We start from the raw sequence: 15,839 nt of genomic DNA on the forward strand, positions 1-15,839 counted from the left end.
CCAAGCAATCATTTAAAATGTGTTATCAAGTCTTAAATGCCTTTATTTACATTTGTGTGGCAATGTGAGAGTAGAAAACCCAATTCAGAGAGCCGTGAATAGCTGGAGTCAAGAGCTGGAAAATTATTTTCAATCTGCATTCAATTTGGTAACAGATGAGGCTCATAGAATAAAGAGGCTGATTTAAATTTCCACTTGTTCACCACTAAACTTGGTTGTACGGCATTGTGAACGTGTGCTTTTAGGGGGCATTTTTGGGGGAGAAATGTTTAATTAATCCACAAATCAGTGCTCTTCTCGCTGCCGTTGCAGACGCATATGTTTGCACTTCAGGCTGCTGTAGGATAAGGAGGACGCTCTGCATGAGATGCATCCAGCCGCCTACAGATTTTGTCTGTTTCAAAATGATTGCATAACATCAGTGATAAGCAGGTGCATAAGAGCTGCAATAACAGTAGGCCACTAGAGAGGGCAGGCTTTGAGGGTATGCACTGAAAGACCCAGACACATGTATTGACTGCATAAAAGCTTTGGGGGTCACACAAAAATAAAATGTTTTCGAGCTGTGATTCAGTAGAGTGGCCCTGTCCGGATCTGGTCCAGCTCGTTTTTAGTCGTTTCACTTGAGGATAATTTATTACAAGTGTGCAGAGCAGGTCTATGTGGGGGTTGGGATTTAGCAGAATGGTGCTTGAAAATGCTATAGCAACCAACAAGAGGTTGTGGGCCTTTGGTAAAAGCAACTCTGATTGTGTAAAAAGGAGATAAGATAGCATACTGATCATGATGGTGAAACATGACATTTTAACACAACACTCACTCAAACAACAGAGTGCTGGTTTTTAAAAGCAAGTGGGCAGTCTAAAACAAATGAGCGTGAATATAAGTGTTACATAAATTGTTTTAGAATGATAACCATGGACAACATGGAGTTTTTTAAGCCTTATTAAATGGACCAAAACATGGCCATTTTGAGATAAATACAAATGCCTTAAACTAATTCAACACCGAGTTAGATTAAACACTTTAAAAAGGGACTTGGATCCCAGCCAGTGTCTTGTCCATCATTCCCTTCAAAAAAGGCCAAGGGAGGAGACAACTGTTGTTGCTGTGTAGCCTAGACGAATTACTTTTAATGAACATGTAATTAATGGAAATAGACTCAACGGTTTCAAAGCAAACAACGATTCTAATTGATTTGCATTTCCCTTTTTTGGGGGGCTGCTCCGATTCTCTTTGTCCGGCCTCTCTATTGATTACCTTCTATGTGTATCGCTCCGCATGTGTTTTCCTTCATTAACAGATAACGGGCTCCTGACTACTCCCATCCCCGGGTTTAATGTTGCTTAATGTCTACTTTGTTCCCGTGTCATGTCGGAGGGCAGCGAGAATAATGAGAGAGTGGGTGGGCCGTGATTGGCCCGCAGTAAGGCAATGGTGTTTAGGACGCCGGCTGCAAGGGGATCAGTGGAGAGGTTAGAAAAGCAGAACCTTTTGGGCTGGCTGAGACGCAGCATGTGGTCTCCGAGTCCGATTCACTCCCACTTACTGCTGCTGTTTTCTGTTAAACTGTCATTTTACTATCAACACCTGACACCCCTTTATTGAGCTGCCTGTCAGCCTGCCTGAGATGCCTGTTATGGGCTTTTTAATGCTAAGTGTTTAACATAATGCAGCACATATATAGCATGCTCTTTATTTATAGGGGATTAGGATATAAACCCCGATTCTGCAGTTCGTTCAGGCTGTAAATTGACCAAGTGGGAAATCACATATTCTACTGAGCTATTCAGCAACCGGAATAACATACAGTGACAATTGGCCCTAAAAAGAGAACTACGGAGTTGTGAACAGAATTGCATGTTAGCTAATTGTTAATTTAAGCGGCTCGCAGTGGCTAATTATGTCGGCACAGCCAAACCATTTGCATGATGGACTAGCCACCTGCCTGAAGGCGCTGCCAGGGCAAACTATGTAATTACTGAACAGCAGTGGGGCAATTTTTGACTGTCGTCCCTTTTGTGTCACATGAATTCCTCGTAATGACATATTTCATTACGGGGCAAATATCACCCCTCCTCCCGGTTGCTGTACAAAACATGGAAGTCTCAACAGGTCCTATATACAGGACCAATTTACACCCACCTCCACCCTGTGTTTTTATGAACCTGTAGTTATGTGCGCCTTTACTGAGTTAAATGTGCATTTTCTCAGCTCAGCTCATAGGCTATGTGATGCTCGGGTTAAAATGGGCCTGGCCAAGTGATTGCTGCCTGAACTCATTAAGCTGTCAAATGTCTGGCCTTTGAGATCTTGATTTCTTATTGTGAAGCAACATTCAAGGAATTTGTTTTAGTCAGCAGAGACATACCCCTCTATTCACTCACACTGAAGAACGGACTGACTGGGGAATCATGTGGTTTGCCCAAGTTTTCCCACTTTGCTAGGAGCAAGTCTTTATAATTTACTAAAAATAATTATCACTAATTGTTTTTAGGTCATTTTAAAATGGTAGCCTTTTATGCTAATGAGCCAAAGCAAATAAATAACAATACTGTGTATATAACTACATATTTATATTAATGTTGGCTTTTCAGGATTTACTTTCACCAAACAATATATATAGTATTTGTTTATATAAAATTCTCTAAATGATCAATTATCCTATATTTGATTAGCTTTTACAAAGTGGTGACAATATTCTCCCTAAGGGTTCACAAACACACAGACAATAATCTAATAAAAAAAGACCCTTACCCTTATCAAAAAACCACAACATTATCAATAAAAAAAGATAAAATCAACTACAAATAAAAGATCCGAATGAGACATAAGTATGCGTATAAACATTTGCCAATGGAAGCTTAAAAACAACAAATGGTCCCAAATTGATAGCAAAAAAATAAATACAAGTATATCAAAAATGTTCCAAAAGCAATGAAAAGGAGAAGTGAGATGGTGTTATTGTTTTAGAGAAATAGCCTTCATCTGCATGTTATCAACACATAGTAAATATAGTACGTACAAATAGGAAAATAAGGGAGGACCCAAGTAACTCCCTTGTGGGACACCATATAATGTTATACAGTGTTTAAGCAAAAGCTAAATAGGGAAATACCAGACCCTTTAAGTTTGGCAATGAGAATATTTTGTCAGTAAGATTAAGCCAAGAGCACAGCCCAGGTTTCTTGACCCCCGTATACTCAATTAATAGTAAGATCAACAAGAAGTAATGTTCAAGCCAATAGTGATGTGTGCCATATGTTGGGTTTTAAGTTTTTTTTCATATATCTGTTTCTGTCGCCTGTGCAACTTGTATAGGCAGGAAATCTCAGTATGGAGCCATCAGGAGGAGTCACTGGTGAACAGCTGGGGGATTAAGGAAGCCTATATGCTTGCTTCAGTGTTTTTTTTATCTATATGTAGCTAAATAGAGTCAAATGCATAGGAAAATCACTTCTTCTTTTTTTTAACCAATTTGGAAAAGACTGCATATTCTATTCATCATGCAGAATGATCCACTCGGATAATTTCTATTAATGTATTAATGTTTAAGAGGTGGTGTTATATTTGGCTCATTGGGTAAACTTTAACCACTATTTTAAGTATAGTTCAATCAGTGGGAATAGATATATGTAGCATGTGGTCATTTTACGTCTTAATTGTATAGTTTCTTCTAATTACAACTAGAATACGGCTGTGGCTCAGTGGATAGTGTGATGGACTTCAAATCTGGGGGTAGCAAGTTCGAGTCCCACTGCAGTCAGCATGTTGTTGTGTCCCCAAGACACTTCACCCCAAATTGTTCCTGTGGGGATTGTCCACAGTACTGAATGTAACGCTTTGGATAAAAGCGTCTAACTAATGTAATGAATACTCTTAGTGATGTAAACATTAACATTTGTATTATTCCTCTGAAATAAAGGGATGTAAGAGTATAAACTTTGAATACAGAGGCACTACGTAAATGCACTTCCCACCATCTCTCTTTATGTTGCCTATAACTTTTAAAGTTAAACTTTTCTGGATAAAGGTATTATATAATGTGTATATCTTAAGTGCCCTCATGTTGATGTCATGCAGATTAATTGAAATTCACTTAAGGTCTTGCCATTTGAAAGGAATAGCCTTGGACTATTCAGACCTTCAGAGTTATTGCTGCAGGCCTCTAGAGCGAGCAGCGGGTCGGTGTGGAGGGTTTGGTGTTAACGGGGTTAGTGATGGCTCGTTGGTTTCTAAAGGACTCCTGCTGCTACTGTACACAGACATGACAATTCAGCTTCAGCCTGGTCCCCTTTAATTGCCATCTTTAACTGGAGCACACACACACATTTAGCCACACAGCAGCACACACACACAAATTTAGCCGGATACCAGCACTCAAACACAAATGTATCCGCAAACCAGCACACAAACACACAAACACACGCATTTCTTACATCTCTATCCTTGTGAAGACCTTCTATAGTTCCTAATTGAGTTTAAAACATCAACACTTTTGTATGCAACCTGTAGTTATTCCACATTGCAGGCCATGCATGCTCATGTCTGACGGCAAATGGGGTTATAAGTAACATGTTTTAAAATAATGTCAACAAATGGAGGAGGTTTTTTTTTGTGCAGGGCATATAACAGTTTGCCCCCATTTAGACAAGTTTGAGGTGGTAGCTCTGCAGTGTTTATAGGTTGCACAAAAGTGATTGATCATGGCCGATAATATTTTTTGGGCAACATCTGTTGTTGACTGAGTCTGTGAGGACATGTTTGGTAAAACAATGTTTCAAGAATTGGAAAGAACATTTGGCATTTAAACTAATCCAAAATAGCCAACCTTTTTTACATATGAAATATTCTTTACTTTACATAAATGTCCTTATATATATATCTAAAAAATGTTAAAATATAGCGGATTACTGAGTTATCCGGAGCACTTTGCTGAGGAAAGTTCTTTCCTCCATTCATGCAATTTTAAGTTCACTTAATGTGCCATTGATCTTCATGAGACTATAGTCTGGTCTCATCAACAACTCACCGAAAGGGTTTGAGTATCACTGCCCACAATGTTTGGCCTAAAAGAGCGGATATTACTTTATTTCTAAAAAAAAACGATCATGAGGTTTCCATCGAGATGAGAATTACAAACATAACCAGCTCGCTCAGCCTCTATGATTAATTCTGCACTAACATGTCTTTCTGCCTGCTAAATCCTTTTGACCAATGGGTGTCATTGTCAAGAGTGAAAGTTAAGAAGGTGAGAAGTGTGGGTAGTTGGAGGGAAGGGTAATTTGGCCTTATGTATCCTAGTGTCCTTTAATATTTTTAACCAAAAAGTGATTTTAGGACTATTTATGTTGAATGTAGCCCTATTTTAATTGACATTCAGTATTTTAACAACTAAAGACCTTCTATAACAGGTTGGGATAAAGATGGACCAAACAGATCAAAGGCGGAAAGATATGGTCGCCATTGTATTTTCATTTTTTATTACGCCTACAAACGAGTTTACAGCTCAAAAAGCTGGTGTTTGTGACGAGAACAGTTACTCATTCTGTAACGAAACTAAATCTGAATGTTCATCAGGAAACAGTCTTTCTCGCTATGATCCACTTCATCAAACATGAGGCCCCACAGGGATCAGGTAATGGACCACTTATTTTTTATTTTAGATATCCCACCAGGCTATTGTTGTGGGTCCACATTTACTGTTTTAATTCTCAATTTTATGCCATGAAAATATGCTTTGAAGACTTTTACGAAGTGTCATTTGTAAGCACCAAATCTTTAAGACTTTAAAGAAAGAAGAAAGTTACATTTGTTGATAATGTTAGGCGTGTGGCGCAGTGGGTAGAGCGTTGGTGTTCGGATTAGGGGAGCACAGGTTCAAATCCCACCGCAGTCAGCATGTCGTTGTGTCCCTGGGCAAGACACTTCACCCCAAATTGCTCCTGTGGGGATTGCCCACAGTATGTAAGTCGCTTTGGATGAAAGTGTCTAACATGTAATGTTACCCTGTGTGGAGACATCATTTACATTTTGATGTTTTCTAAAACGTAGGAAATATTTTAGTTTAGTCATCTTTAATTTGGTTGTGGTCCCATCTGTAAGCTAGTGGCTAGCTAGCTCTCTCTACTGCAGCCTCACACACTTTTTCTATCCCAATGTTGATTTGATTTATTTCCTCTCGGGACTCACCCTGCATGTTTAGCGTCACTCAGAGTATCTAAAGCTTCAGTCGTGTGATGTATTTTATTTCTAACTTCTGTTTAGCTCCTCAAAAGAAGGAGGGAGGCGTTTTTCTTCTTTCAAGTGTGGGTTTACTATAAAACTATCAGGAGTAGAATACCAGAGTTATGAACATTTAAATTATATAACATTTGCTAGATTATTGTGCAAATAAAACTAGGTATAAAGAATAAGATTAACCACGACCAAGAAAGAGTTTATAGCTGATTGCTCCTTATAGAATATCACAGAATGCATTTATATTAGAATTCAGTTGAATTTTATATTGTCATTAAATTATTCTGTTTCTTTGTGGTTGCTCCACATGAAGAGGATCAGTTATATTCAACATTTCAAAACTAAATATTCACAGATTTGCTATTATATATATTTGTTTTTGATCTTTATGAGTTTAAATAATGTGTAAAATACTGTTTCCATCCATCTCTTAGATTTTGGACTACTCTGTTTGTTGTTAAATATTCAATATAAAATGTTAGTTTTTTGAGAGATTCTTCTATATTTTAAAATCATTTTGAATTTCAAACCAAAATCCTTAGTTAAAGGCCTGTCATGTCAAAACTATAAAGAAACCTTGTTACATGTTTTCAGCTTTTGGGGGGGATGCTTAGTCCATTGTTAAGTCTTGAATTGAGAAATCTTGTGATTTGTGCCGTTTGTTTCGCCCGAGCAGTATTATTGAAATGAAGTTAAATTGCAGCCAGTCCCAGAGACATTGCCTTCAAAAGAAAAAATCCCCCAAAAAAAAAAATCAAATACACCGAAGATGTATAAAATGCGCTTTGTTCATCAGAGGGAAGAGAGAGAAAGGACTCCACTCAGCGAGCTCTGAATGCTGCATTTCATGCCTGCAACAATTATGCTGAAAGGTCAAGTATTACAGCATCGTGTGCTCCGCTTTGCATGCAAAGTATTTCAGCTCACAAATGACCCTCGTTTGCGCTTTTTTAACAATGGCTTGAAGAACCAGATAAACGTAGGACAATTAAAGATTTTTGCAGCTAGCTGACAATAACATTTACCAAAGGGGGTGATTGCAGTTGAGTAATTGTCCTATTTGTGTTGCACATCAACGCCTTGGCCTGCTGATATGAAATGTTTAGGAACTTAAGAAAGAGGAACGAGAGTGGTGTGGTTTTAAAAGAAAAAAGTGTTATGTTTTGAAAAAAAAGCTCTGAAGAATTATAAACATTTGTTAGATTTTTTAAAGGTAAAAACCAGTGAAACTATTATTCAACCGACATAATAAAGATACACATTCTGGTTAACATTTGTGCTGATTTTTTATTTACATATATTTCAGCACCGTGGACAGCACCCAGCTCTTGGATCTTTAAAATAATAAAAAGCTAAGACATTCGGAAAGTCAATACTTTCAGTAGATTTCTCTATTTATTTAATTTTTAAGGACCTAATCACAATGCACTGTTAACGCCACACACGTCTGCGTGATGTTTTCATTACATATTAATCAATAGGAATGTCAGGAAATCCCACTTAAACCTTGAATTCCAATTAATCAACGAAATGAACAAAGACATTTTTTGTATCAGTGTATTTTTTGTAATTCCCCCTACATAGGCCTATGTAATATTCCCATATATTAAAGTTGGAGATAATTAACGTATTGGATGTGCAAACGCGTAATATTGCAAAAATATTCCTCTTCAGGCAGTTTTATAAATAAAAAGGTGTAGTATTTTGTGAATTTTGGGTATTTTGATTGCCCCAAAATGTACTGAGAATTTAACAGCAGTAAAACGTAGCCTACTGTAGAAAAACAGCCATTTTTATATTCGTTAATAAAAACACAATTTTTTTTATGAACAAAACGACTTAATCGTGGTTAGTGGTTATGAGTATCTTATTTATTTCTTAAAAACGACAATTTGTTTTGCTTTTAGACGCCACTGAAAAATCTTGTGGAAATAACTGAAGCATGAATCACACATGTTTGATGTCCCTACAATTATGAACCAGGATTTGTGGATGCCACACATCACCCAGAAGTAATACTGAAGCTAAATAGGCAAATAAAATTCAACAGCTAGTCACTAACTCAAATATGATTACCTTGAGATTAGGGACTAATTGCTCGGGGTTCACGGAGACCAGCTACCATAAAGCCAGGAGGACTTTGGGAGTTTCTCAGTTGGTTTCTACAAAAGAGAGCGATGAGAGCACACACGCTTCCAACAAGTCATTCTCAACAGCTACAAGCTGCACACAAAGACCACACACCGCGCCAAAGACATGGTAATGTAATCCCAAACTTTTCACTTTTCTCCCGAACAAAACCAGCTCTGCCAAATACCTAATAGAAGATAGTTTCTGATGCTGGGGAGATTTCACTTTAAAGTCCCCGAAAGGGCTTTTTGGGTGGCTGACTGGTGGCCTGAAGATCTGCTGCTGCCTTAAAGTGATACACGCACATTAGAGAAGTTTCCTATTAAGATGGAAAATTACATGAATCTTGATAATGTGTGCAATAAATAGTTTTGGTTTTGAAGTTACATGTCCAGAATTATTCACTGAAATAAAAATTACTTTATAATATCATCCTACATTTGCTGGCAGGTCAAAAAGCAAACCTGTGATGATTTTTTAAGATTTCTTTAAAAAAGAAACACGATCATTTACACCAGGTTGTATTAATGCAAAAACAAAAGGGTTACCAGATAGAGCAGTAAATATAATGGATTAAAATTGCAGCAAACAGGCAGGAATCAGGTATTACAAGGGGAGTCAGGTGCAAACAGGCCTGGGAGCAGCTGCATCTGAGCGATGATCCACGGTAGGCACTTTTCGTCATCATTGGGTTCTCCTTATACCCTTTTGGGTAAACTAGCCTACGTATTTTTTAGGTTGAGTGATGGTCAGCCGATTAAGCGGTGTTTCTGTTTTTATTTTTAGCCTTAACTAAGACCTCAAAACAAGTCGTTTTGATGAAATCTGAAATAAGTAGGATGATGGGTCAGAAAGGCCACATTGACTCTGAAAAGTTCGCGCGTTGAAACAAATAGCCTAGTCCGCACATAAATCATGATTCTCAAAACAGCCGATACAAGTCCAGGAATAGGACTATTTATTAGTACAAATCTTCGTTAAGGCCTACTTTTTTTTTTTATACGAGACATTTAGGACGGAAAATAAAATACAAATACATATAGATTCATTTTTGGAAAGATTGCTTATTGTCAGACCAAAAATAATATGTGACATTATAGCTCTAGGACCTGCCACAACACGGGATTAAAAACACTTATTTTCAGCCGTAAACGTAAATCACCTGTCGTTATCTCCGTATCTTAGCAACGCCAGTGTTTACAGTTCATACCTATTGAGCTATTAGTTTGCTAGAGAATAGCCCCTGATGATTATTATAGCTTTTATAAACAGAGCCTACAATTTAGCAGAAATAAATTACTGGTTGTGTGAGGCCGTTTAAAAAGAAAGAAAGAAGAAACATTGGCAGTATTAACACGGCCTAAAACAGGTTAAAGTCTAATCTTTAAGAGAAATGTTTGTGCTGGTTTGTTATTGACACCGCGGCCACAAACAGCCTTTCTCCGTTTCCTTTCAATTCCCATGATTGATTATTGATAAACCAGCTGATAGCCCCGAAGAATACCGCGCTGTTTGGTCAGGGATTTCCTCGATAAGCTTTTTCTTTGAGCAGCATTTGTGTTTGATGTTGAGAGCCGAAAGACCTCACCTTTCTGACTCACAGACAGTCCGACAGAAAGAGAAATGAAACAGCTCATAGAGGCTCCGTTTGCTCTGCCTGTGTGAGCTGCAGTCTGCAACGATAAGCGGTGTGTGATTTGTCAGAAAATAAAACAGAATAATAGCCCCTAGTTTAATTGGCATGTCAGAATAAGAGCCTGTGTGTTGATTTAGTCATTCATGCCAAACCTGAAACTATTTGACGACATGGTTATCTTTAAAATGTTCTCACTGAAATAATCAATAAAGATTCGCTAAAAAACAAAGAAAATCTTCCCTAATAAAAACCGAGCAAATAATAATCGTAATACTAGTATGCCTGGTAATAATAATATCGCATGGTTTCACTTTTGCCCTTCTGTGTTTCCTCCCAAAGGAACATTTCGGCAATTTTTTACACCGCATTTGTTGACATATTTCACAAAAAAACCTTAACTGCCTTGTTTCCATAATTTATTAATAGGACTGTTTTGTAGTAAGTCAAATATCTATATAAGTTACAAAGAAATAAAACGTACAAATACCAATGAAACGACAACAATTGCGTCAAAAACTTTGTACAACAAATAGCTAAAACCTTTTACAGAAATATACAAGCTAGATCTACGGCTTACATTAAATTCTATTATAAATCAGAGTCTTGTGTTTGTGGGGGGGGGGGGGGGGGTGGTAACAGCATTGTCACTGTTCAGGTTCACTTTACCCCCCCCCAAAAAAAGTACTGCGGCTTATATCACTTCTTTTGTCTCAATATAATTTACATAAATAAATCCCAAGACTTCCGCAGTTTCTGGTCAAAAATGTTTTCCCCCTTCTTCCTTCCGTTATAAGTCACATTCTTCCAGAAAGGTGAAAATGCAAGACTTTGTTCTTGTTCAGGTTCGCACATTTACAGTGAAACTTGCCGAGTCTTGAAAGAAAAGAAATGTAGGCCTACTTTTTCTTTAAATAGAAGGTTTTAAATGACAGCCGGTGCCTGTCACCACGTCCTGCCGTAAAGCAGGGCCGAGCACTGCAGGGCCGAGCCGTACTCTGCGCCGGGGGGGTTGAGGTGGGAGAGGCCGGACACCTGGCTCTGCAGAGAGGGGGGGCTGGAGGAGTGCGGGGCGAGGTCCGGAGAGTGGCCCGTGCTGCCCACCTGCTGGCTCTGGTGCTGCCCGAGGCCGGACGAGTTGTTGGACATGATCATGACATTGTTGCCCCCTTGCTGGTGCAGGGTCCCCGCGGAGGATGTGGGCGTGTGGCCGCTGCCCTGGCACGGCTTCCCATCCTTGACCAGCACCGGCACGGCCACCCTCCGCGGGGACTGCTGCTGCTGCTGGCACGAGCCGCCGTCCTGCTGCATCTGCTGCTGGGACACTTTGTCCTTAGCCTGCCTCTTCATCTTGTACCGGTGGTTCTGAAACCAGATCTTCACCTGGGTCGGGGTGAGGTGGATCATACTTGCCAGGTGTTCCCTCTCCGGCGCAGACAGGTACTTTTGCTGCTTGAAGCGCCGCTCCAGCTCGTAGACCTGCGCCTGGGAGAACAGGACGCGTCTCTTTCTCCTCGGGGTGCTGGACAGGGAGCCCATGCCTTTACCCACATCTGCCAGCGAGCCGAGGCTGCCCATGCTGCCCATGTTCATGCCCGACGACGAGCCCATGAAGCGAGAAACTGAGGGGAAAAAAACAACAAATAAACACAATGAAATTACTGATTTTACGCGCAACAAGTGTGCACAAATAATTCTGTCTTTATGTGGAAAACTTCATGTAAATTCATTTTTGAGATCCAGATTCGATTGTTTTTTTATGGATATTATAATGTGGCATTCATGAGATAACAACCCTGAAGATTATTTCATTGAAGTAAAAATTAGTTTTGAAAGTATTCCTGCTGGCAGGTGCCCTTATCCATTAAACAAACTAATGCGTGTCAAAGTCCGTTTAATGTATTATCTTAATACCATTCAAGCCAGAGGGCACAAATTGCAGCAATAGCTCACGACTGAAAGCCAGTAATTATTTGATTAATGTGATAAATATAATACATTAAATACAATATCTTAAATAAGATATTGGTATATTTTCGGCATGATTTATATATTAATATATGTTCCAGATCTTGCAAGCCAAAGATGAAATGCCTGATTTTGCTTCTCCCTTGTAATTTAATTAAAACATATTGGGTGAAATACAGTATTACTTAGAGTGCCCACTTTAGAGCACAGGTGACAGAAACACAACGAAGCATGCACAAAAATCTGCTTCAGCATTATCCACCCTCAACACAAGTCAAAAGCAGGTGCAGGATACTCACTGGAGGAGAAGCGAGGGTCTGGGTTGCCTCCATACCAGCCGGTGGCCGTGGTGCTGCCCCTCATGCCGTCCTGGTACGACGGCAGGTCGCCCATGTTGCCGTTACAGTAGCCCCCCATGGCCGAGTGTGACAGCTGGGAAACACCTGCCGCAGTCATGTGGTAAGCCGCAGACATAGTCCCATTATGGCCCATGTGGTGCTGCTGCATCGCCGCCTGAGAGACCTGCGGCTGCCGGTAAGAAGTGAGAGGTGCCCCCAAGTTGTTATTCTCCATACTTACTTTCTTATAGCTCTCCTCAAGGGGACTCAAGATATCGGAAACAGAAAAAGGAGTCGTATGCTTAGGGCTCATCGACATTGTTCTGGGGCTGGAGAGGGAGAAATTAGAAGGCAAGGCAATCTCTCCTTCTCTCTTTTTTTTTTTTTGGCCAAAGCCCCTCTGGTTCCTGTTGTCTCAACGTCGATCCTGGTAGATGAACACGTAGGAGAGAGCCTCAAGTCCGCCTTAATTGGATTGAGTGGGAGCTCGGTGCTGGCTTTGGTTTGTTTTAGCTGGGTGCCAGGTTTAAGGCTACCATCAGAGGCGGGGCATCGGCAACAATACAAAACAGCTCTTGCCTCCTTTCGCCGAGCGTAATTTCACTTACAAGACATGTGCTCTCCTCCCACTGACAATAACATATGCGCTGTACATGATCAGGTTTGCTGCAGCTGCCGCGTTTGGGGTCTCTGAGCTGCTGCTGAGGCTGATAAACACAGCGCTGCACCTTGGGACTGCACTGACCACAATACACTTTATTAACTGTAGTGATGTTTACGAGGACCTCTTGATGAAAGGAGGCCTATATGGACTTGAGAGTTGGAGAACCACTCCTCTGTTGAACTACTGACTTTTAATGGCCATGAGAGGCCTCCAGTGATTGCAGGATTGTTTGTGTTATGCCTTATCGTACTCAGACATGCAAAAGTGCACTTGCGGGGAGGGAAATTGACTGATACTGATAAGTAAATAAATACACATCCGCGTGTTAAGTGGGTGAGTAAATGATTAACCCCCCTCGTTTTTTCTCCTTTTGATATCATTGGACGCAAGCAGCGTGTTACCTTAAATGCAGATGCACACACTCGTATAAAAGATGTGCTAAAAAAAACACAACAAGAAAATAAAAAAAATAGAGTGGAGAAGGAGAGAGTGGAGACTCTCATGTGAAGTTAACGGCGTTCAAGTACTCTCCTGCAGCACGACGCAGGTAGCCTCATAGCATCTTGCCTTAATGCTCAAGGAGCATAGTTTAACTCAATCAAAACTCAGTTATAATTGTTACACAGGAACTATAACATATTTTGGCTCCTTGTGAACAGCTTTGAGGTCAATAAATGGTCGAGTATTCTGTGCGTTTTAGAGACAAAAAACACTTTTACGCAAAGGGACATTTTCTGACATTTCTCACCTCAAACAAGGAATATAAACCTTTCTTAAACCATCAATGGGGTATTAACACTATTAGTATAGTATTTTTCGTTAAGTTAGCTTGAATATTATTATCATATAATTTTCACAAGTTTTTCTACTTTAATTTTTTTTATATATTCCTTCCATATGTTCCTTGTTTTAATGAGAAGTAACACATTATTTAAAAAAAAAAATGTCCGTGTTTAAATGTAAAGCAAGGGCCTTAACAGGTTATTATTTGGGTACCAGGTTATAATTTCTGCTGCTTTTCAGGTTCAAAACATACGATATTAGATATTGCAGAATAAAAATAGAATAACTTGAAACTTACACAATCAGTGGACGCCAGGATCAAACCGGAGCTGAAACTCTACTGTAAGAAAAAGAGAAAGAAAAAAAAGCACTTATTTTAACAATTATAATTAGATTTCGGTTTTGTAAAGGTCTTGCCGGCAGGTCTCACGTCAGTGTAGCAGCAGCAGCAGCAGATGCCTCCAGCAGCTCAGAGGTCTGCGCCTCTCCTTATGGAGGAATTAAAGAAACACAGCGTCTTCTGGTGGCAGAGCAGACATTAATCAAGAGTAATATTGTGATCCAGTTTGGTTCCACTGGGACTCTAAACCTCTGCTTGTTTCATGATTTTAACTAGAAGTGGATCAAAGAACACCAAATGTAATGGTTTATTTTTCCTTTTACTCAGATTTATGCTGATGCACCTTCAGCAGCAAGCTATTATGGGTCTGTGCACAGCAGGCAGAGCAGCAGTGACCTGCAGATCCGGACAGTTTGTCACGCGGATCACCCGCAGCAGATGTGTATTCTGCAGGCTTCACGGCTTCTGGCTGCATATGTCACGGCTGCCGGCAGAATAATCTGTGCACTACCTGCAGCTTTGCAGAAAAGTGCACTGGTCCAATTTAAAGAGCGGTGCACAACATCACAACAATCCATATCGTCCCATTGCCTTAATTATCTTTAATTAAGCAATATTATCCTATAGTCCAGGGCTAAATATTACCGTTAAAATAAATTGTTTGGATGATAGCCGAGGTGCAGACGCATAATTCGCAGGCCATATAATCACAGGCAATTAAAATTACAGCATGTTTCTGCATCCAAGGTAAATCTTGCTTATGCCTGGCTTAATTACGGCATTTCGCAAGACATTCTTAATCATCTAAATCAGTACCTTTCCCCTGTTCTGGCACACGGCTATTATGAGCAATTAGAGGTAATTAGTCCAAATGTTCGGGCTAATTCCTCAGAATAATGAGGACACTTTGAAGTGGCGGGTATGAGGCTACCGAGCTTTGTTATAGAGGCTTCACGTTGTTGTTCATGAACTGATTGGCGCATGATGTAATCCAGAGAAGAGCTTCACACGGGGAAACATAAGTTTGTGCAATTAAAACAAAAAGGAGAAAGTTACTGTTATTATTTAGCCTTTAAACAAATAGCAATAAATAAGTGTTCTGTAAATGTTAACATAAAAACATCACAGGGAAAGCTTCACACTGTATTTATAACCATGCACATCGATGGAAAAAACATTGATTAATCAAATGCAAAAAGGTCACATTATATCTGCTAATGAGCCACCAATTGAACTAAACATGTGCATGAAAAATATCCACACAGGTTTCTCCATTGCACAAATCTTAAAGGGCGTAGGCCTATAGATCAAATTATGCAACATTATAGTTGTTTTACATTCAAGCCATGAAGACGAACATTTGAGGTCCACTTTAATATAATGGAAAATTCCATCATTGGTCAATAACTAAAGCCTGCATATATCCTGCATCCTAAAAAAGTCCCTATTAAATCTCATTTTTACAGCTCAAAGGTTTGGCCACATTTTGTCCCGACAGAAATGAAGGATTTTTCCCCTCAAAACTTTTTCTGAGTTTTTCCTCTATTGTAACATCTTATACAACTCTTGTTCTGCTGGAGAAAAATAGACTCTGAGCAGAAGGTGAGAAAACTAAGAAGAAAAGCTTCAACATCACGGGTGGCAGGGTGGACTACATCTTATTCATTTCTAAAAACAGACCAATCACCTAACATTTGGAAAGTGTTATGATGTAAAAAGTTATGCTGCATTCATTACACAAAT

The 15,839-nt window shown here is 39.5% G+C and overlaps 1 protein-coding gene across 2 annotated transcripts in view; it reads right to left on the minus strand.

Moving 5' to 3' along the window:
* Positions 1-10,756: 10,756 nt before the first annotated feature.
* The window catches only part of nkx2.1 (NK2 homeobox 1), a 28,141-nt gene continuing 23,058 nt past the window's right edge, over positions 10,757-15,839 (minus strand). The window contains exons 2-5 of one of the 2 annotated variants that reach the window (XM_079692016.1): positions 14,187-14,276; positions 14,055-14,096; positions 12,271-12,499; positions 10,757-11,625 (exon numbers count right to left, since the gene is read on the minus strand). In XM_079692016.1, the coding sequence (XP_079548142.1) occupies positions 10,949-11,625; positions 12,271-12,478 (885 nt within the window). In that variant the 5' untranslated portion in view covers positions 12,479-12,499; positions 14,055-14,096; positions 14,187-14,276 and the 3' untranslated portion in view covers positions 10,757-10,948. Of the gene's footprint in view, positions 11,626-12,270; positions 12,640-14,054; positions 14,097-14,186; positions 14,277-15,839 lie in introns of those variants that run through there. The other variant, XM_079692015.1, reaches the window with a different exon arrangement.

The sequence above is a fragment of the Notothenia rossii genome (genome assembly GCF_949606895.1).
Source record: "Notothenia rossii genome assembly, chromosome: 7".
Classification (NCBI taxonomy): domain Eukaryota; kingdom Metazoa; phylum Chordata; class Actinopteri; order Perciformes; family Nototheniidae; genus Notothenia; species Notothenia rossii.